The 20,735-nt window shown below is 46.5% G+C and overlaps 1 protein-coding gene across 1 annotated transcript in view; it reads left to right on the top strand.

The window, feature by feature from the left end:
- Positions 1-16,322, top strand: part of LOC8063269 (ubiquitin carboxyl-terminal hydrolase 26) — a 19,119-nt gene extending 2,797 nt beyond the window's left edge. Inside the window, 11 exon segments of the mRNA XM_002442100.2 lie at positions 1-321; positions 1,826-1,934; positions 2,128-2,309; positions 3,131-3,406; positions 3,522-3,729; positions 4,275-4,346; positions 12,640-12,873; positions 14,640-14,906; positions 15,229-15,370; positions 15,467-15,624; positions 15,914-16,322. The exon segment at positions 1-321 is cut by the window's left edge and continues 20 nt beyond it. Coding sequence (XP_002442145.2) covers positions 1-321; positions 1,826-1,934; positions 2,128-2,309; positions 3,131-3,406; positions 3,522-3,729; positions 4,275-4,346; positions 12,640-12,873; positions 14,640-14,906; positions 15,229-15,370; positions 15,467-15,582 — 1,927 coding nt within the window. The 3' untranslated portion in view covers positions 15,583-15,624; positions 15,914-16,322.

The following is a 20,735-nucleotide window of genomic DNA, read 5'->3' on the forward strand; positions in this document are numbered from 1 at the left end:
ATCTACTGATGCTTATATGCTGATGTACAAATGTACCACTAAGGATGACAATGCCACAGAAAACAATAAAATTGTGGAAATAAATAATGATTCACTTCCACAGCATCTTCTTGATGAAATTAATGAACTAAATGTATCATATGTGAAATCGTGTGAGGAATACCAAAGCAAGAAGGACAGTCATTTGAGATATGTAAACGAGAGGCGTCAAGAAGTAAAATCTGTTCTGGCAGCAGCACCTGCTGATCCAGAGGATGATTCATATTTTTGGATCTCAACAGACTGGCTTCGGCAATGGGCAGATAACACTACTCCCCCCTCGTAAGTTTATTCCTGCATAGAACTGCTCTGTCTTTTTGAAGGTTAATATTCTCATAATGATGCAGTATATATTAAAATGGTGTTTGTCTCAGTACTTTAGAAGCATATATTATAGGGCCAGCTCATCTACTAATGAATTTAACAAGCGATATTGTTATTTGTATAACTGCATTACAAACAAAAGTACCTGAACTTTTATCTGACTTCGGCTTCCATCATAGTTAATTGATGGAGGTCTTGCGACTACACCACCCATCTCTTAAGTCTGTATTTAATCTCTTGGTCATGTAATGCATCATAAGGTAGCCTGTTTCTTTGGATATGTTTGTTCATGCTTGTAAAGGTTGTGTTTGGTCATGCTTAGTCGTGTGTTGTAGCTAGGGTTGTGGTTGGTCACATGTTGTTAGGGCTGTGCAGGCTCATGGTTTGTTGTGGTTGTTAAGGTTGTGTCCTGGTCACTGTAAGCCTATAACAACTTTTTTGTTCTTAAACTGGTGTATCGAGAAAAAACAATTCTCTGATTATGTCTAATATTATTGAGCACCTCTTATTTTTTCATATTTTCCGTGGCTATATTGAGTGGGCTAGTTGCCAACTTTGTTCCAGCTACATTTCTTTTCTCTTAGTTAGTTAATTTGGATAAGGTTGTTTGAATATGAGATACAGATACATCTTGACAACCTTTTTCTGTGTTGTGATAGGATTATGAATCTTTTTGTCAGTGCTGAAGGGACTTTAGTTGCATCTCATATGTTGGGGCATTTATCTTATCTTGGGGGCATTTCCTGTAAGAACAGTTAATGGCTTAACATGCCTATTGAACTAATAGGAACAAGTATTCTCAAACAAACTATTTCTAATGACCAAGTTCATATTTTCTTTTACAAAACGTTAATTGTCAACTTAGCATATCTATAGAACTAAGGGTTTGTTTGGTGTGGCCAAAATTTACCTTGCCAAAATTTGGCCAGGCCTGACAAATTTGGTGTGTAGTCTGTTCCTTGCCAAAATTTTGGCAAGCTCCCTTTTCACCATTCAACGCATTTTCTTGCCAGCTTGCCAAAACTTTGCAAGCAAACCATGATCAAGGTTTTGGCTTGCCAAAATTTGGTTGGGCAAATGTTGGAGGAAATCAAACAAGCTAAGAGCACTAGTAGTCATAAAGTAATCAATGATCAAATCAAGAATGAAATGATAATCTAATATTATTTTGTATCTATAATCCCTTTTGGCATGAGCATCCTTAGTTTGCATGGCAATGTTTGTGATATTGAATGATATGGGTCAGTGCTTTCTCATGGGGCCAATAATGCTAATCCCTTGTTTTGTAAATGCAGCAAGCAACACAACAGCTCCTTGGCTGTCACAATAGTTGGCATAGAATTTTATATATTTTGCATGACACTGCAATATTAATTGCTTTTATGTGGCAACTCGTTGGCCTTTTGATATTCCTTGCTGAATTGAAATATCATCTTTTTACAGTTGTTTTTTTCCCCTGCAGTTCCATTGACAATGGTCCAATTCAATGCAAACATGGAAAGGTTCCAGCATCTAAAGTCACATCAATGAAGCGACTATCATCTGTAGCTTGGGAAAAACTATATTTGAAGGTAATAAACCCAACCTCTTGGTTTGCACTTCATTGAATTTTGTCTTACATTGCTTAAGTTCAATGATTTTCTTTAATTCTGGAGCATGCTGTAGTAGTGTAGTTTTAACATATAATGTTTTGTACTCATTTTCTAATGCCTGTGCCATAATATTGATGAATATTTCCCTTTGGTTTTTATGGCAAAATTAAAGTATGGAGGGGGACCGACATTGAGCAGTGATGATTTTTGTATGGAGTGTCTTAAAGATGGGGCGAAAAATGCAGTATCTGCTGATGTCTACCGTGAACGAAAAGCATCATTGAAAAACCTTGCAGAAGCAGCACTTTCTGGTAATTGTCCAGATGGTCCTTCTTACTTTATCTCAAAGACATGGTACGCAAAATGCATCCTTCTCTTGATTTCTGATCTTTGTTCTGTGTGTAAGATAATATTTTTGGTGCACTTAGGACTGCTCTCATATACTGCCTGCCTTTATGTGAACTGTGCATCTTATAGCCTGCTGATTCTCTTTTGTGGCAACGTACTATAGACTAGTGTCTCAACCATAGTTGTAAATTCCATTCTGATCTGACTTTCGGAATGGAATATCTCGGTACCGGCCTATGCTGGTGTATCGTTCCAGACTTTATTATAAAATAATATGCAAATATCTGTATACATAATACATAGTTTGAAGTCATAATCATGCTTCAAATACATGACTTTAGGTCCAAAATAGCACATAGTTCAGCTTGTAGGCTGATCTTATCATAGTGTTGGGCTGGCCGAATTAGGAACGAGGCTTCAGTTTGGACTGGCACCGAAATTCATAGAATGCCAAATGATCAGTATTGACTGGTATTGAGGCCATAATGGGATGAAGGCTCTTCTATGCCAGTTTGGGCACTGGTATGAGAGATATACTGGCCATTCTGGCTCTATGTTTATATTATCTTACTCTCTGGCTCTATGTTTATATTTTATATCTTAGAGGCTATTTCTCAATGCTGATCATGGTTTATATTATCTTACTCTCTGGCTCTATGTTTATTTTATGTTTTTCTTGATTGAAATTTTACACCTTAGCCACAGTCTTTATGTTTCCTTTACGGTTGTCATTTCTTCAACTTTGTGCAAAACAAATTTCACTCTGAATCACCCCCCTTGTGTGCATTCATGCTGCAGTAGCTGATCTTTTTGCTGTTTACTCCTAGGTTGACTCATTGGCTGCGGAGGAAAAATTCAGATATCCCTTCGGATGCGGATAATGGACCAACAAGTGCTTTAAGATGTTGCCATGGGGATCTTCTGCCGGAGCATGCTGCAGGAGCAAAGCGAGTATCCGTACCAGAGAACCTCTGGTTATTTCTCTATGAAACAATGAACGAGAAGAAGGCTGATGATATTGTGACTTTTCCATCAGATTGTCAACCATGTGAAATTTGCAGTCAGGAATTGTCTGATGTTGCATCTGTGGAGGGTAATCTTAGGTAATATAAAGTTAGAAAATCATTCTTATTTCTTAGATATTGCCATATTGGATTAATTGCTGAAGTATTTATATGCCTAATATGCGTTTTCTTATACATGGTGTATGACTTCCAGAGCAGTGAAAGTAAAGCAACGACAGAAACATGAAAAGTTGGCAACTGGGAAAAGCTTTACACTTCATCCTGGTCAAAAATATTTTTTGGTTCCTTCATCATGGTTGTCAGAATGGAGAGCTTATATTACAGCCACTGGGAAAAATATTTCTTCGTTACCAGAACCTCATAGTTTGGAAGAAGTTGTCAGTTCACTTATATGTGAAAAGGTAAACTAGTGTGTCACATGCTGATATGTGTCCGGTTTTGTAAACCTATATGGTAATAAAACAGTGGAACTCAAATATTTGAATTTGAGAGTTTAGGCGAGTGAGCCTTTCTGTCGAGAACAAATGGTAACCTCATAGAATTTCAAAGATGCCCTTGTCAGAACTTCTATACCCAAGTCATGAGGTTATCTTTGGTAATGTTTGTAATCTACTTCTGAATAGATAATAACTTGCTAGATAGCAGGGTTGTAATAAATCCTGAATTCTGGCAAAGTACAGTTTTGCATATAACAAGATGTATTCAATTTTTATTCTTAGTAGTGTCTTATACTTCATCAATTTGTTTAGTCAAACCCAAATAAAGACTCCTGTGTCATTGTGAGTATAATGCATACAAATTTTTCATTGGTTATTGTGTATTTTTGTCTTGATTACACATTTGTGTTTCTGTTAATTGTGATCGGCTGTAGTATTTTGTTTATTAATTCTAGTTGTTGGGTGTATAAAGTGCTTTCTTGTTGAACATGAGGATTGATAATTTTCAGCATTCAAGATTGCTGCAAAGGCCTTTGGATCTTGTCTGTAAGCGTGGGAGCATCACTCAGAAAATGTCAAATGTAAGTCCGTGGTCTTTACAATTTTTCCTTACTAATGCTTGGCTGCGGCTTGTTAAATAAAGTGATGTTTAAATCATGCTTGGTCCATCTTTAAGCAGTGGAAACCAAATATGTATACTGCCACCTCTGAAACACTGCCAATGCACACAGTGACAAAAGTGTAGTATAATTAGGGGGTGCAAATGCAACCCCTGCCCCCACCCGCCAAAAAAATGGAAAACAGTGATTTTGACTACAATTCTGTCATATATGCACCCTTTATGACAAGTCTATGCACCCACAAGGCAGGTGCACTCTCTTTCAATTTGCTCCAGCTTCGCCACTGAATGCACACAAAAGGCATATTAGTTCGAGTTCCTGTTGGATGCAAGGTATTTTTATAGTATCAGGGATTACTTGGTTTCATTAGAATACATGTTGCAGAAAATCCACTCCCACCCTCTTTTTTTCTAAAATGAAGCCACGTCTCTCTTGTACTTCCATCTGATTTCCAATATTCGTTCAGCTGGAAGCCTGGAATGATAGTGATACAGATGTATGTCCATTCTTGTGATAATTTACTAATTAGCTTTGGATGGGATCTTTATATTTTTATTATTATGATGTCCTAATAGTATGTCCATACATATATATCAAACAAAAGTATCTTGATATCAAACAGGCCCTTCGGTATGAAATGTGAGGTTCTTGCTGTAAGACTAGGAATGAGGAATAGTAGATTGATTATAGGAGATATGGTGTTACACATATAGAGGCAAGGATGGCTGAGGGTTTATAGCAACAGAACCAATCAATGGAGATCCTTGCCTAACAGAAATCAATCTATCTACCTAGCCATATAGGCACTAGACCCAAATAGAGACGTGCAGGCCCAACACGGGGCTGCCGCACCCTCTGTCTAAAACTTGCTGTCTTGAATTATGCGTTTACTTCTTTCTACTGTTCTTGCATCGTTGAGCAGCCTCCTTGTCACTTTTTCCTTGTTTTTGCATCGTCTAAGGGGGTGTTTGGTAGCTTTGCCAACCTCACCTTGCCTTGCTCTTCTTGCCACGCTTCACCTTGCCCGGCAAGGAGAGGCGAAGCTCAAAATGCCCCTCTGTTTGGTTCCCTTTCCTACTTTCCTTGATATGCGCTCTTGCATGCTTTCCTTGCCAGATGCTGTGCCTGAGCATCTTGGGATACAATGCTTGCCTTCGTCAAGGGTCACCTCTCCAGTCTCCATATGCTTCTCCGCTGATTCTCATCGCTTCCCTCTCCATCCTTGGTTGAGCCCAAGCTATAATGGTTTCCTTTTTCAAGGCTGGCCGCTAGCAGCGAGCTCACTTCTTTAGTGACAAGGAAGCCCAATTCTTATCAGAGGGTGTTGATTTGGGCTTTGAGAAGTGCTAAAGTGCTAATTTTCCTTGATTAGGCTAACCCTAGAAGGGTAGCAATACAGTCACATACATGGGCCTCATGGGCCTAGCCTCATGGGCTTGCATATACATACTCCAACACCCCCCCGCAGTTTGAACTACCGGCGCAACGGAGTTTGCAGACTGGACAGAAAAGAAGAAAGAAGTACAACACACGAGCCCCCCCACAGACGCAACTAGCCACTGGTGATGTTGAGGCTAGAGCAGAACTCGGTGAAGGTCGAGGACGGGAGACCCTTGGTGAAGATGTCGGCGAACTGGGAGGTGGTCGGGACGTGGAGGACCCGAACATCGCCGATGGCGACTCGATCCCGGACGAAGTGTAGATCGATCTCCACATGCTTGGTCCTCTGGTGCTGAACCGGGTTAGAGAGGTACACCGCACTGACATTGTCGCAGTAGACCAGTGCGCTCCGGGAGAGGGCTGTGAAGCTCGGCGAGGAGTTGCCAGAGCCAGGAAGCCTCAGCCACGCCGTTAGCGACAGCGCGGTACTCCGCCTCGGCACTGGAGCGGGAGACGACCGGTTGGCGCTTGGACGACCAGGACACCAGGTTGCCTAGGAAGACGGCGTAGCCGGAGGTAGAGCGGCGAGTGTCCTGACACCCGGCCCAGTCGGCGTTAGTGCAGACGACGAGCTCGGTGGAGGACGACCGTCGGTGAAGGAGACCGAAGTCGATGGTGCCGCGGAGGTAGCGAAGGATCCGCTTGAGAGCGGTGAGGTGTGGCTCCCGGGGATCATGCATATGGAGACATATCTACTGACCTGCATAAGTGATGTCCGGCCGGGTGAAGGTGAGATGCTGAAGTGCCCTGGCAAGACTTCGATATGTAGTGGGATCTGTCACTAGGGTACCCTCGTCCTGTGATAGCTTGCCGTGTCAACTGGAGTGGAGCAGGGCTTGCAGTCAGTCATCCCAGCTCTCTCCAGGATATCAAGAGTGTACTGCCGCTGGTGAAGGAGTAATCCAGCAGGGTGAGGCTCAACAGTGACCCCGAGGAAGTGATGTAGTGCACCCAGATCCTTCATAGCAAACTCCTGCTGAAGAGAGGCGATGATCCGCCGAAGGAGTGACTCACTGGAGGCTGTGAGGACAATGTCATCAACATAGAGCAGCGGGTATGCAGTCTCAGCGCCATGGTGATAAATGAACAGAGAGGTATCTGACTTGGCCTCCACAAACCCCAGAGTCAGTAGAAAGGCAGCAAACCGATGGTTCCACGCCCGGGGGGCCTGCTTGAGGCCGTAGAGAGACTTGTTGAGCCGACACACCATGTCGGGACGAGAAGAGCCAACAAACCCCGCCGGCTGACCGCAGTAGATTGTCTCAGTGAGAACGCCATGTAGGAAGGCATTCTTGACGTCCAGCTGATGCACGGGCCACCCACGCGTGAGGGCCAGCGAGAGCACCGTGCGGACGGTGGCCGGCTTCACCACCGGGCTGAAGGTCTCGTCGTAGTCGACACCGGGGCGCTGAGTGAAGCCCCGGAGAACCCAGCAAGCCTTGTACCGCTCAAGAGTGCCATCAGCCCGGCGCTTGTGGGTCCAGATCTACTTGCCGGTGACGATGTTGGAGCCCGGGGGACGAGGGACCAGATCCGAAGTTTGGTTGGCGAGGAGGGCCGCGTACTCCTCTTCCATCGCGCGGCGCCAGTGAGGGTCCAGCAAAGCCTCACGGACGGAAGAGGGTACCGGGGAGACCTACGAGTCCTCGGGCATCGCCGCAAGAGCCTGGGGCTGCGGGGTACCAGCCGCGTGTCGCGTCACCATTGGGTGAACATGACGTGGGTGTCGGTGAATGAGCGGAGGGTGGTACAACGGCGTCGTGACCCGGGTAGCTGGGGGCCTCGGTGGCGGAGTCGGTGTCGCCGGCGGGGAAGACGTCGCCGGCGGCGTAGGTGGCCCCGACGAAGAGGGGGCCACCGGCGTCGACGGAGGCAGCGGCGCCAGCCGGGCACATCGCTGGTAGACGCGCACCGGCTGAGCGAAGCGTGCCGGTGGGTCCGGAGTCGGAGACGCCGACCCGGGACCCGTGTCGTGCGCATGGGCTAGGCCGAACTGTGACTCCTCGGGACCCAGGCAGGGTAGAGGCCCCGAGGTGTCACGGGCGACAGGCGACATAGCAGTACCTGCAGGAAACACCGGCAAAGGTTGCTCGACCACCGGGTCAGTAGGAAACACTGAGAAGAGGTCAAGCTCCGAGGCGGAAGTGAGAGTGGTAGTAGTGGAAAAGGGAAAGACAGACTCATCGAACACCACATGGCGAGATATGAGGACTCGATGAGAGGTAAGGTCGTAGCATCGGTACCCCTTGTGATCCGGGGAGTACCCAAGAAAGACAGAGAGAGTCGAACATGGAGCCAGCTTGTGAGGAGCGGTGGCGGTGGTGTTCGGGTAACACACACACCCAAAGACTCGAAGGTGATCGTAGCGAGGGGGGTACCGAAGAGAGCGTGGTGTGGTGTGGGAGCTGGGCAGGCAGCAGAAGGAAGGCGGTTAAGGAGGTAAGTGGAGGTGAAGTTCTCGGCCCAGAAGCGAGCAGGAAGCGAGGCCTGAAGGAGAAGAGTACGCACGGTGTCGTTGGTGGTGCGAATCATGCGCTCAGCCTTGCCGTTTTGAGAGGAGGTATACGGGCAAGACATGCGCAAATGGACACCGTGGGAGAGAAAGAAGGCACGGGAGGTGGAGTTGTCGAACTCCCGACCATTGTCACACTGGATAGCCTTGACGGTGAGGCCGAACTGTGTGGACACCCAAGCGAAAAAGTGGACAAGCGCGGGGAAAGCATCAGACTTCGCACGTAAAGGAAAAGTCTAGGAATAATGCGAATAATCATTAACCACCACAAGATAGTACTTGTATCCAGAAATACTGATGACAGGAGATGTCCATAAGTCGCAATGTACAAGGTCAAAAATGCGGGCTGCATGAGAAGAACTATGAAAAGGAAGACAAACATGACGGCCCAGTTGGCACGCATGACACAAATGCTCATCATGAGCCCGAGTACATCCAATATCGGAACTACGACTGAGCTGCATCAGGGCATCACGTCCACGATGGCCGAGACGTCGGTGCCAAGTAGTGGAAGTAGTGGTGGCAAAGGCAGCCGACAAAACTGGCGGAGGAGGCGAGGCAGATGCCGGAAAGCGAAGAGTGTAAAGGGGCCCCGTGCTGTCACATCGGAGCAGAGGACGCCGGGAAGCCAAATCCTTCACAGTAAGACCAGAAGAGTCAAACTCCACAGAACAAGAATTGTCAGCTGTAAAACGACGAATTGAAAGAAGGTTGTGAACCATAGAAGGAGCAACAAGAACGTCAGGAAGACGAAAGGAACCATGGGGGCCGGCGGCACCTACAGAGGTGACCGGACGACAGGACCCATTGGCGACTATAATGGACGAAGGAAGAGAGGAAGGAGGGTGAACAAAAGAAAGTATACCGGGGTTAGGGGTGGTGTGGTAAGTAGCCCCAGAGTCGGCGACCCACTCTAGCCCACTTGGTGGTGCTAGGGCCATGGTGCTGAAGGAGTGGGCCAAGGCCACCTGGTCCCAGCCGGTAGGCCCGGGCCACGTAGACGCGGGGGTGCCATCCACGGGGTCGCGGAGGGAAACCTCGGGGAAGCACCACCAGCGAGCATGGCCCCCGGCGGGCGAGGCTCACCACCAGGAGCCTAGAACGGCCACATGGAGATGCGCCCTGACCATGGGTTGTGGAAGGCTACGTTACATGGATACGTTGCTCAGACCATGTATCGCGTATCGGATACGTATCCGATACGGATACGCGTCCGATACGCCATCGATACGTATCCTCGCAGTATCCGATTTTTTCTTATTTTCGCAATTATTGGATACGGACCTGGATACGTATCTGCCTTGCCGATACGCCCAGCCCTACCTTATCCTCTGTCCCCGACGCCCGCAGTCGCACGCCCGTGCCTCGTGCCGCATCCCCGTTCCCCGCTCGGTGACGCCGCATTGCCGCTCGCTGGCCGCCGGCGACTAGCAACGAGGCTCTGCCTCCACCTGGACGCACATCGTAGCCAGCCGCCGGCCTAGATGCATTGCGCGCCCATACACGCGAGTGCTGCCAAGGCGCCGACGCTACCCGCTGCCCAATGAGCCAGTGCGTGTGCGTGCCTGGCTGCCTGCAGTCGCAAGCGCTGATGACGCCTCTGGCCTGGCTGCCCACCCACCCTAGAGGCCGTGACAACCTCCTGCAATTCTCCGTGGTGATACAGCAGCAACTTTTGGTGATTTCCCCTTTCGATTTCTTTCTTCCCCTCCTGATCTAGTCACTAGTACTTCCTCAATAGTGACTTCACATTTGTTCCTTGCTTTTTTTGTCTTCCCGTGTGGAAACTGGAATGGTGAGAAGGAAAACGACTGGGGGAATGAGCGGTGGAGGGGTGACTCTGCTTTTGGTGTCGGTGGGGATAAGTGGTGGACATCAAAGAAAGCTACGTTTGTTATTATACTAGCACTATAGTAAGTAGCTATTAGAAGTTGTGAAATAATTGTAATAGTCACTGATGAGCTGCCAGTAATTTAAAGTATATTATTATTTATTTTGTAAAAAATATAATAAAACGTATCCGCGTATCGGGATTTTTGAAAAATGACGTATCCGCGTATCCGTATCCAGCCGATACCGATACATGTATCCGTATCCGTGCTGCATAGGTGGAAGGTTGGTCAGGGTGCACCGCGTGAAGGTGGCGGTGTCGTGTTGCCCCCATGACCTGCTCCACGTCCCCCGCCACGGCCCCCACCCCCGCTCGGCCCGGGGGGAAGAGGACCGAGAAGTGACGACTGTGGTGGCGGGGCTGGACGGGGCGGAGGAGTGGCAACGAGAGCAGTCGAGGAGGACGAGGACCCCGGGGCGGAGGTGGACCCAGGCTAGAGGCCCTGAGTAAGCTCCTCCATGACAAGGTCGTCACGGACCTGCAAGAAGGTGGGGAAGGGCCGCTGGCGGGTGATCCACACCCGGTGGTAGGAGTAGCGGTCACTGAGCCCGTGGAGAATGTTGAGGACCAAGATACGGGTCCTCCATGGGCCAGCCGAGGTCGCCCAGGGAGTCCGCCATGCCCTTCATCTGGCAGCAGAACTCGCTGACGGAGAGGTCGCCCTGGACGAAGGTGCGAAAGCTCGTGTCGAGCCGTAGAGCCCGGGCCTCGGCGTTGCCCAGGAACTGGCCCTCGAGCGCCAGCTAGGCCCCGCGAGCGCTCGGAGTGTTGCGGACGAGGTCGTGGAGGTCTAGGGAGATCGTCCCCAAGATCTAGGAGACGACGATGCTGTCGAGGCGGAGCCACGAGGCGGTCTGGACCGCGTCCACGGCGTCGAGGAGGACGTGGTCGTTGAGGGCGTAGCGGCGGAGGGTGAGGAGGAAACCAGGTCCCGCCAACGAGCGTAGGATGGCGACTCCGGCTCGAGTACGACAGGGACCAGGAGCCGAATGTTCCCCAGCTTGTTAGTGAAGCTGGGTCACGAGCGGGTCGGCCGGATCGTGCCAGAGGACCGCCGCGGTGTGAGTCACGCGGTGGCCGGCCGAGCCGGCGGACGTGGCCCCGACGTTGGCCAAGGCAGGAAGGCCGAGGAGCTGCTCCGCGTCGGCGATCTGGCGGGCCAAGGCATCAGCCGCATCTCGCTCGCGCTCCCAGGCGATGGCAGCCTCACGCACACGGGCCATGCCCTCTTTCGCAGCGGCCCGGGCAGCGACGGGGGCGGCAGCGAGGACGGAGTTGGTGGTGTGGGCGGCCGGAGGAGGGGCAGGGATGACAGGCGGGTGCAGGAGGGCGTCGGTGTCTGCGCCCGGCATCCCCAGCCCGGCAGACATGGCGGCAGCAGCCCCAGCAGCCATGGCTGCGGGCCCCATGGCCGCAGCCAGGGCATCGACTCCGGACAGGGCGCCTGTTGCGTCCTCTACTGCGCCGCCGCAGGGTCGGTGGTCCTGCCCACAGCCATGGCGGCTTATGCAACGGCGGTCTGCAGCCCTGCGTGTGGTCCTGGCGGACCCACTGCGTGCGTCCCTGGCAGCCGGCTCCCTGCGGGCGCAGGCCGCGCGCGTCGACGAAGGCGTCCCCTGCGGGAGCAGGCCAGATGGGAGGGGGCCAGTCGCGGGCAGCGCCGTCAGGAGGGGGCCAGGCGCGGGCGGCGCTGTCACGTGCGCGCCAGCCACCGGCGGGCGAGGTGCCAGGGCGGCGGCAGCAGCAGCGATCTGCGCCCAGTTTTGGGAGGTAGAGAGAGGGGGAAACTGGTGGAAATAGGAGGGGGAGGTGGGGGAGGAGGAGGCCGGCCGGCCATGGCGGTCCGGCGGCGGCACACGCCGGCCAGGCAGGGCTGGCGGCGGCGGCGGCTGGTGAGGGAGGAGGAAAGATAGGCCTAGTCTTCTGATACCATGCTAAAGTGCTAATTTTCCTTGATTAGGCTAACCCTAGAACGGTAGCAATATAGTCACATACATGGGCCTCGCCTCATGGGCCTGCATATACATACTCCAACAAGAAGCTTGATTCGTTGCGGAGGAGCATCTATTTGGGTGGGCAGGGCTCAATTCGGCGGATGCTATGTTTGGAAGAGGAGCTCCATCGTGCGCACTGCGTAAGCATATATTTTGCCCATGTGGGATAGTTAATTTAGCTCTCCGGCATGGGCATGGATATCCTTGCTCACCCGTGCAAGTTTGCTGGGTGAAGCAAGCTTTTAGTGTGCTATCGAACACATGAGCTTTGCCTGGTGGGCAAAAGTGCTGGACAAAGCTACCAAACACGCCCTAACTACCTAGTCAATTTGGGTTTTTTGTTTGCTACTACAGGCCATGGAGGACAAAAACAAATAATTAGAATATCTCAAGTTAATCATCTTCTTTTGTTTTCAGACTGATGGGTTAACAGTAATCCCAGAGTATGATTGGAAATTATTCTCCGAGGAGTGGAGTGCCAGACCTGAAAAAGGTATATCTGCTGAAATTGCTTTCAGCAAGAGCTCTCAAGACAAATTGCATGGACCATCTGAAGCAACGGCAATTGTGGATGGAGATCGAGGCAAGTCTCTTGATGACACAAATGATGATTTGGGAGCCAGTGAACCCTATATCAGAACTGACCCTGAGGTAAACTAGCTCTTCTAGATGTATCACTGAATTCTATTATTAGTGGATCCCATGGTTGAGGCCTGAGAAAATGTTGTTAGGAAGGCCTTGTAGGAGTTGTATCATAATATATATGATGCACAAACTTGTATATGTTGCTAGCTAAAGTAAGAATTTAATTGTTGGTATTATCATGCCCATACAATCCAGAACAATAGATATCTTCTTTGTTAGAATAGTATCAATGTAATGTATCTTGTATCATGTAAGTTAAGGCATGTTCAGATCCATTAGTGCTAAGAGTTTGGCAATAGGTGCTAATTATTGCTACCTAATTATTAGCAAGGGGCTGTTTGGATCGACATGCTAATAGGTAGTTGGGTAATTGGTTGGAACATCTGGGAATGGCTAACGTCTCTCCTCCCCTCCCTCCTGGTGCCTCACCTCCCCACAGCCAGCCGCCGGTGTCCACCACGGACCTGGCAGCCACCTCCAAGGCCATGCCCTCTGCAGGGCCAATCACCCTCCCCTCCTCCCAGGTGTCATCCCCTTCATCCCTATCACCTCTTCTCGCCCGTTCAAGCCTGCTTGTTGATCTAGGCTGGAGTGCTGGAGCGACGAGCCGACGACGGCCCCTCCTCTCCCATCGACTTTGAGGCTAGTCCTGTGTTGCCACCCTCCTACCTTGATGTGCTGCTCTCCTCCGCTTCTCCTGCTATGGGCACACGGTCTCCTGGGAGCAGGACACCCTCGCTGGATGCGGTAGCGCCGCCTGCCATGGTGCCTCAACATCCGCAGCGCCGCCACAGATCAGTGGTCCTCGGTTTCTTCTGCTCCATGGCTAGTACATGGTAGGTCGTCGTCAGACCTTTGTGGCTGATGTTTGTCGTTCCACGCATGGTTCTTGATGTCCAGTGACTGCCAATTCAAGAAACAAATGTTTCAACTGCTTCTCTACTTCACACCCAGCATTAGAGTGTTGGCGTTGTGCATGCTGCTTCCGCTGCTGGCGTCTCGGCCATCGTGCATCTAGTTGCCCCACCCAATTAGAAGCACGCACTCCGTGGGCCAGGTCGAAGATGTCAGTTTGGCGCCGCATCTCCCAATCCCTGGCCAACACGTTGATGGTGCCTCGTTCAGCTTCAGCTGTTGGTAGGGTGTCGGTCTGGTGTTGCATATCTGCCTCACCTGCCGTGTCTCTGGCTGCCACCCAGGCCATGGATGGAGAGGAGGGCCACTGGCAGTGTCGACGTCCTCATCGCCGGTGCAAGGCAAGGCAATTCTGGTTCTTTTGAGGACTGGTTGAACAGAGCTGATGAGATCGTCGATGGACAATTGTAACTAGGCGTCAACTCATTCATTATTCTAGGGGCTTGGACACTGGAAACATAGGAACCAAATGTGTCTTCGATAGCTTTGCTGCCAATATGGCTACAGTCTTGCTTCTTGCTGAGAAGGCCCAACTTTGGGCAATGCCTGGAGTGCGTGGTATCTCTTTCTTGTCAGACCTCGTTCCTAGGATCTAGGTCATTGCAGGTTGTGGGTATTTGTAACAAAAGGGCGTGTATGTAATTTTGTGATTCTTTGGGTGTGTGGTTTCTTTGGCTGATGAAACTGGGATCTTTAGCTATGTGCTTCTTCAAAAGGGTCCTGTAGAAGTTTCTTCCAAGTTCAGATAGACTTCTCAATGATCTAATGCTTGCAGGCACTGAATGATTTACATGTAATGACTATTACTTTCCATGTTTCTCCCCGTTGCAGCTCTATTGATGAATTTTGTATGCTAGGTTTGTGAAGAATGTATTGGAGAAAGAGAGAGCTGTGCATTGGTGGAGAAACTTAATTATCAGAATGAAGACATCCATGTTTATTTTGTCCGTGGGAAAGAAGCACCAAAGTCTATTAAAGAAGCATGTAGTAAAGCTGCTGTTGTAGCAGATCGTCGGACTTCAAAGCGTTCCCGGAGAGCAAGCTCTGGAAATTCAATTAGTTTGAAAGTCTCTGGTTCTACATCCATCTATCAGTTGAAACTCATGATATGGGAATCTTTAGGGGTATGCACACTGAATCTCAAATTCTGTGATCACAGTTCCTAATCTGTACCCCTGTTTCAAAGGCGTACCCAACTGGCCAGGTCACCTTGGGGAACAGTGGCGCCTTGTCACACCCAGCTCTCGCCTGGATGCCTAGTTGCCTCTGAAACCATGATCTGTACTATATTTGTTTCCTTCATATCTCAAAAGGGACTTGCATACATTTTTGCCTTTTCATCTAGCTATGGGATGTGCTTTCTTGTTTTCCATTTTTATTCATGCATGTTTTTTTCAACTGCTCCAAATTATTCAAATAGCCTACCTGTGCTCTTGTTACATTTAGATTGTTAAGGAGAACCAGAAACTTCACAAAGGCTCTGATGAAATTGAAGATGACCTTGCTACTCTTGCTGATAAGGGTGTTTTTCCTGGGGATATTCTTTGGGTCAGAGACTCTGAAATCTATGAGAATCGTGACATAGCAGGTAAATAATAACAAAAAATTGATGTGGCAAACCTTTTTTTTTTAAAAAAAAAGAGGATGCTAATGGTTTTAAGCGTTTGCTGCTTATATGTTTCAGATGAAATTTCAGAACAGAAGGCTGATATGCTACAGGTTGAGGAAGGGTTTCGAGGAACTCTGTTGACATCAGGTGTCTCTGTTCAGTTTTGTCAGGACATAACATTTAGTGAATGAGTTCCGCATATCTACCGACTTGCTGATTGAGCTTGCTAGGAGGTGATTTTGACTTGCTTATTCTTTGTTTTTATTTTATTATTACATATCGTTGCGTTCTCAATGAAGATATGCATATACACTGTCAAAAAATAGCAGCTGTTTCAAACCCCTATCATCTAGTACATATATTATTCACGTTCCAAACTATGCTCCATGGATGAAATCATTTTAGGAAACAACCGAGTTGAGATGTCAATTTCTCACCACTGACCGCACTGCTACTCATTTCAATACCCTGTCTTTCAGCTTTGCATCTTTTGACACTAACACATGGTCTGTTGTGATGCAGACATCTGAATTACGGTGGTTCTGGCAATCGCCCAGGTGGAAATTTTTGTCAACCCCATCTCTCCATGCTCTCTCTCTCTCTCTCTCTCTCTCTCTCTCTCTCTCTCTCTCTCTCTCTCTCTCTCGTCTCAAGCGATTGGCTGTTTAGGAGTAAAACGGATGGTGCTCCTCCCGTAGTTCAGTCTTCCCTGATGTAATTATATGACTAGCAGGAAGCTGGCTGTTCCCGGCTGTGTGCTGCTGCCCTGCATGCGTAGTCTTTTGTTCTGGTTTGGTTGTGAGGGCTTCGAGTGACTTGCCCTGTACTGCTGTACCAGGTTGCATTGCATGGCTATGCAGATGTTTGTTGAGGGGCTGGAGGAGCCTTGAACTAATGTTGAGTGATATGTATGGTAGGAGTGTCCACCTCACTGCTTGGGTCTCGGTGCATGCGTTGGCCCGTTGAGCAGACAAAAAACAATCGAAAAGAAGAGGAAAGGGGTTTTCTATTTATAAAGGGATCAAACCTATAGTAAATTCAAACCATATTTGAAATCTGCCGACACACTAGCACTGAAAGTTGATTTTAAAATTGGGAAAATCGTTGATTTAATTGCACAGGATACTCGCATCTTAAAAAAAAGGGGTGTAGTTGCCTGCAATGGTGCTCAATGTTCTCTTGGCTTGGGGAAATGAGGCTGGAGTTCTAGGCGAGGGGGCCCGCGAGCTCTAGGGGAAACCAGGACGGAGCCACGGACACGTAGCCTCTAGGCAAAGGTTTGCCAAGGGCAACCGATTGGGCTAGAATCAGCCCATGGTTAGGGATGGGGAAAGGTTTTCTTTTTCATATCAAGGGCTTTTAAGAATGGATTATATTAACTCCAAAAGAAAACCAGATCAACGCCAAACAAAACCAACGCACGGCATGTATCTATGCTGTATGAGTGCACATGTTAAATTAGGAAGTTTGTTTGAAACATACGAGAATAGAGTAATCATTTGAGTTTTAGGAAGTCTAGACAAACATATTCAAAGGCCTTACGACGAATTCGAGTGAGAATTCAACCCAGTTTATTTTAGAAAAACATTTTTGTTTTAAAGCAAAGCTTGCATCTTGTGGTCATCTCCATGTGTATCATGCTCCATGCCTCGCTCAATTTTACCTTGCCTTGTAGACTAGATATTTTGGTAGTGAACTAATGTTTCACTAAATATCACTCAATTACCAAAATCAAACTAAGGACTTTTAGCAGTGACACTGATGTCTTGATGGACAACTCATCGGGGTCTCATGAGGCCTGTTTGCTTGCCTACAGTTGGTGGGCCAGGAGCCTAACGAGTGCAGTGTCTTGTGTTTGATAGCACGAAAGGGAGGATGGGCCGACCTTGCACGGGTTTCAAGCAGCTAGAGATGTCATTTGGGCCGTGCCATTTAAGGACGGGTCAAGACACGATCTTTTGCATGACCCAAAAGCACGTCACGACATGAAATATTTTGGGCCGTGCCGTACCTAGAATCTCAGTATGGTGGGTTACATGGTCCGACACACATATTGAGCTGCCATGGCACGAAAATAGGATCTCAGTACGGTGGGTACACACTTCTAGAACTCTAATACAATTTTATAGTATTTACTATACTACCTCTCATCCAATTCTTAAATAGATTATAAAATATGTGTGTGTGTGTGTTAATATTCGCATTTTAGTATTGTTTAGTATTTCGTGGTCTTGCGTGTAGTATTGGATGATACTGAACGCAGCTCAGTACTGCTCAATCACACCAGCAAATATGCCCATGCGTTGCAACGGGATCTAATATGCACAAGAATCAGAATTGTTGCTACATGTGAATTGTTCTAACTCGTATGAGCACTATTTGTATGACCGAGTCAAGTAGATACGGTCGATGTGATCTAATACGTCTTGGAGTGGACCCTGTATTGACCATCTTTAGATGTGAGTTATTCTAATTCATATGATTACAAGTCTTGAATGCACAGGGTGTGAGCATATAGATATAGATTATTGGATGATAAAGTATATAAGTTATATGGATTATTTATTAGATTATAGAAGAACGAAGAGTCAAAAGATTTATAGTATTATATTTGTTATTTATTGTTTTTACTATATAAAAAAGATAGAAGAAAAAAGTAGAAAGAAAAAGTCACGTTTTTTAGCTGATGGCCAAAACCGAGTCAATTTATGATTATAGGTTGGATGAAAATCTAAGGTGGACTGAAATTTTGCATCTTTATTATTAGGTTATAGATAGATAAAAATGTTTAGAAAAAATGATATATGTATACTTTTATGAAAGTATTTTTTAAGACAAATCTATTTATATAATTTTTTACATTTGCAAACTCAACAATTTAAAAGTTATTGATGATTTATATTCCCAATGTTTGACCTAAATTTTGTCCAAAACGATTTCTAAATCCTATACAAAGAGAGTAGTGTTTTTAAATTTTAAAATAAATTTAAAAAATACAATAGATCGAGAATTTTTAAATTTAGGTGGATACATAAGAAACCTAACTAGTGCATCTACGATGAGTTCGCATGGAGCCTTGTTTTTGTTAACGGAGATACGTATTTGTTTTTAAAAATATTGTTGGAGGTGTTGATTTAGTGTGATTGTGAGTGAGATCCATGTGGCATACACACAGGTAAAGATGCAAATGGGGCGGCAACGGTCAGCCCACATCATGTCCGCTACAGCCGCAATATTTATCTGAGCTGCTGTGGCGGCCCGCACCACGCCGTCAGCATTTGGTGGGTTGGAGCGGCAGCCCATATAGTATCACGCTCATGTAAAGGCAGACATGACAACCCAAAGCAAGTTCACTCACATAGTCACTTTATACCAAAACTTACACAAATTTATTCTCTATCTCACCTGCTTCAAAAAAATCTAAAAAGTCTAAAAAGGTCTGGAAATAAACTTAACATGTCAAGGACATCTCTAATAATAAATATGTGTTTATTTATTACAATAATAAATTATATTAGCAAAGTCCATTTGTTGTGCGTTTTCACTTCCATTTTCACATCTTTGCCTTCTTGGGAGTAGTCACGGGCATCCCTGATTTAAAATACAGTAAGTTAGAAAACCTAGCTATATGGGAAAATATGGAACAAACCAAACTAAGCATGAATGAATGAAAAAAGAGCTCCAAGTCTAACTGATGCTAGTAGCCTAGATAAGAACATGCTAGATTAAATAAAGTGAGTAACCCCAAATTAAAATCAACTTTTGCTGCTAATGAAACTGAGCATAAATAATCGAAAGTATATACTCTTGTGATTTGTTTCTTAAAAAGCAGTGGATATATTGTACTTTAAGTGGCAAACATCCTAGCACAACTTAAAAAAAGCAACCAGTCATAACTTAAAAGAGAACTCTCCTCACTAGCAAGCATACCAAACAGGCCATTTAATGAATAAGCAGAGATCAAAATACGACTAACCAGCTGAATGAAAAAAGCCACATAGGATATTGAATGAAAAAGCCACTGCCACACAGGATATAATGTACCAATGCTAAATTCTGCAGACATAAAAGGCATTACCTTGTTCAATGTTTCTTCTATCTAAATACAGTCTTGATCATCCACAACTATAATTCCAGCTATATTATCATGCGTGCTATCTGCAAATTAGAAAAGGGATAAAAAGTTAGTTTACATCATTATTTTGCATACAAACTTATTATGAACAAATATTGGTATTGAGATTTACCCTCTGATCTTAACCAATCCTGAAGACAAATGAGAGCTTCAATTGTTTCACTCTTGAGCCTGCTTCTATAATCACTCACTATTCTCTCTTCGATAGAAAATGCAGACTCTGAGGCCACTGTGGATGCAGGTATAGCTAAAATATCACGTGCCATGCATCCAAGTACTGGATATCTTGTTGAGTGTATCTTCCAATACTGCAAGATATCTAGATCAACTGTCATAGGCACTGTTTCTTCTTCCAAGTACTGATCCAACTCATTAACTTTTTTTTCTCTAAGCACTTTGATGTTGGGCCCAATATGCCCATGGGTCTAACTCATTCAGCTCAACATTACTGACACTATGTTCCTCCGCAATGACTAAGTCACCAACTTTTAAGGAGTATTCAACAAATAGTTTTCTAAATGTCATCTCCACTTTAGATAGATATCTGAATGCTTCTATCCCAAATCCTTTCTTTAAGCGAAACTCCAGAAATTTCAACTTAAAACGAGGATCAAGAATAACAGGAATGCAGATATTCAAATACGACAGATCCCAATACTTCTTCAATTTTTGCTTCATCTCATGAACCATTGTTCTTATAACCAACTCAGAATTTGAGGCTTCTTTCTCTAAATCTTTCTTTACCTCCCAAATTTGATGAAAGTAGTGAATTGAAGTTGGATAATTTGAGCCAGATACTTTCATAGTGGCATCATATAATGGTTCTAACAAGGTACAAAGCTTCTTTGCCAACTTCCAATCCTCAGTCGAAGGCTCATGTATGTACTGTGGGTCATTTTGCCTTAAAGCTTCATATGCTCTCCTATACTTCAAAGATGTCACAAGCATATGGTAAGTTGAATTCCACCTGGTGACAACATCGAGTGGAGGGCATTTCTCAATAGGAATAGAACATTTCTCAACCATAAGTTCAAACCTTTGTTTGCGAGCTTGTGAGCTTTTCACATATCTAACACTCTCTCTAATGTTCTTGGTAGCACTACTTATGGTCTTAAAACCTTCTTGGACGATGAGATTAAACACATGGGCTGCACAACGACAATGAAACAACTTCCCTTTGTGAAGGAGTTGACCCTTTGAGACAAGGTT

Source organism: Sorghum bicolor, chromosome 8 (assembly GCF_000003195.3).
Source record: "Sorghum bicolor cultivar BTx623 chromosome 8, Sorghum_bicolor_NCBIv3, whole genome shotgun sequence".
In the NCBI taxonomy this organism is placed as follows: Eukaryota; Viridiplantae; Streptophyta; class Magnoliopsida; order Poales; family Poaceae; genus Sorghum; species Sorghum bicolor.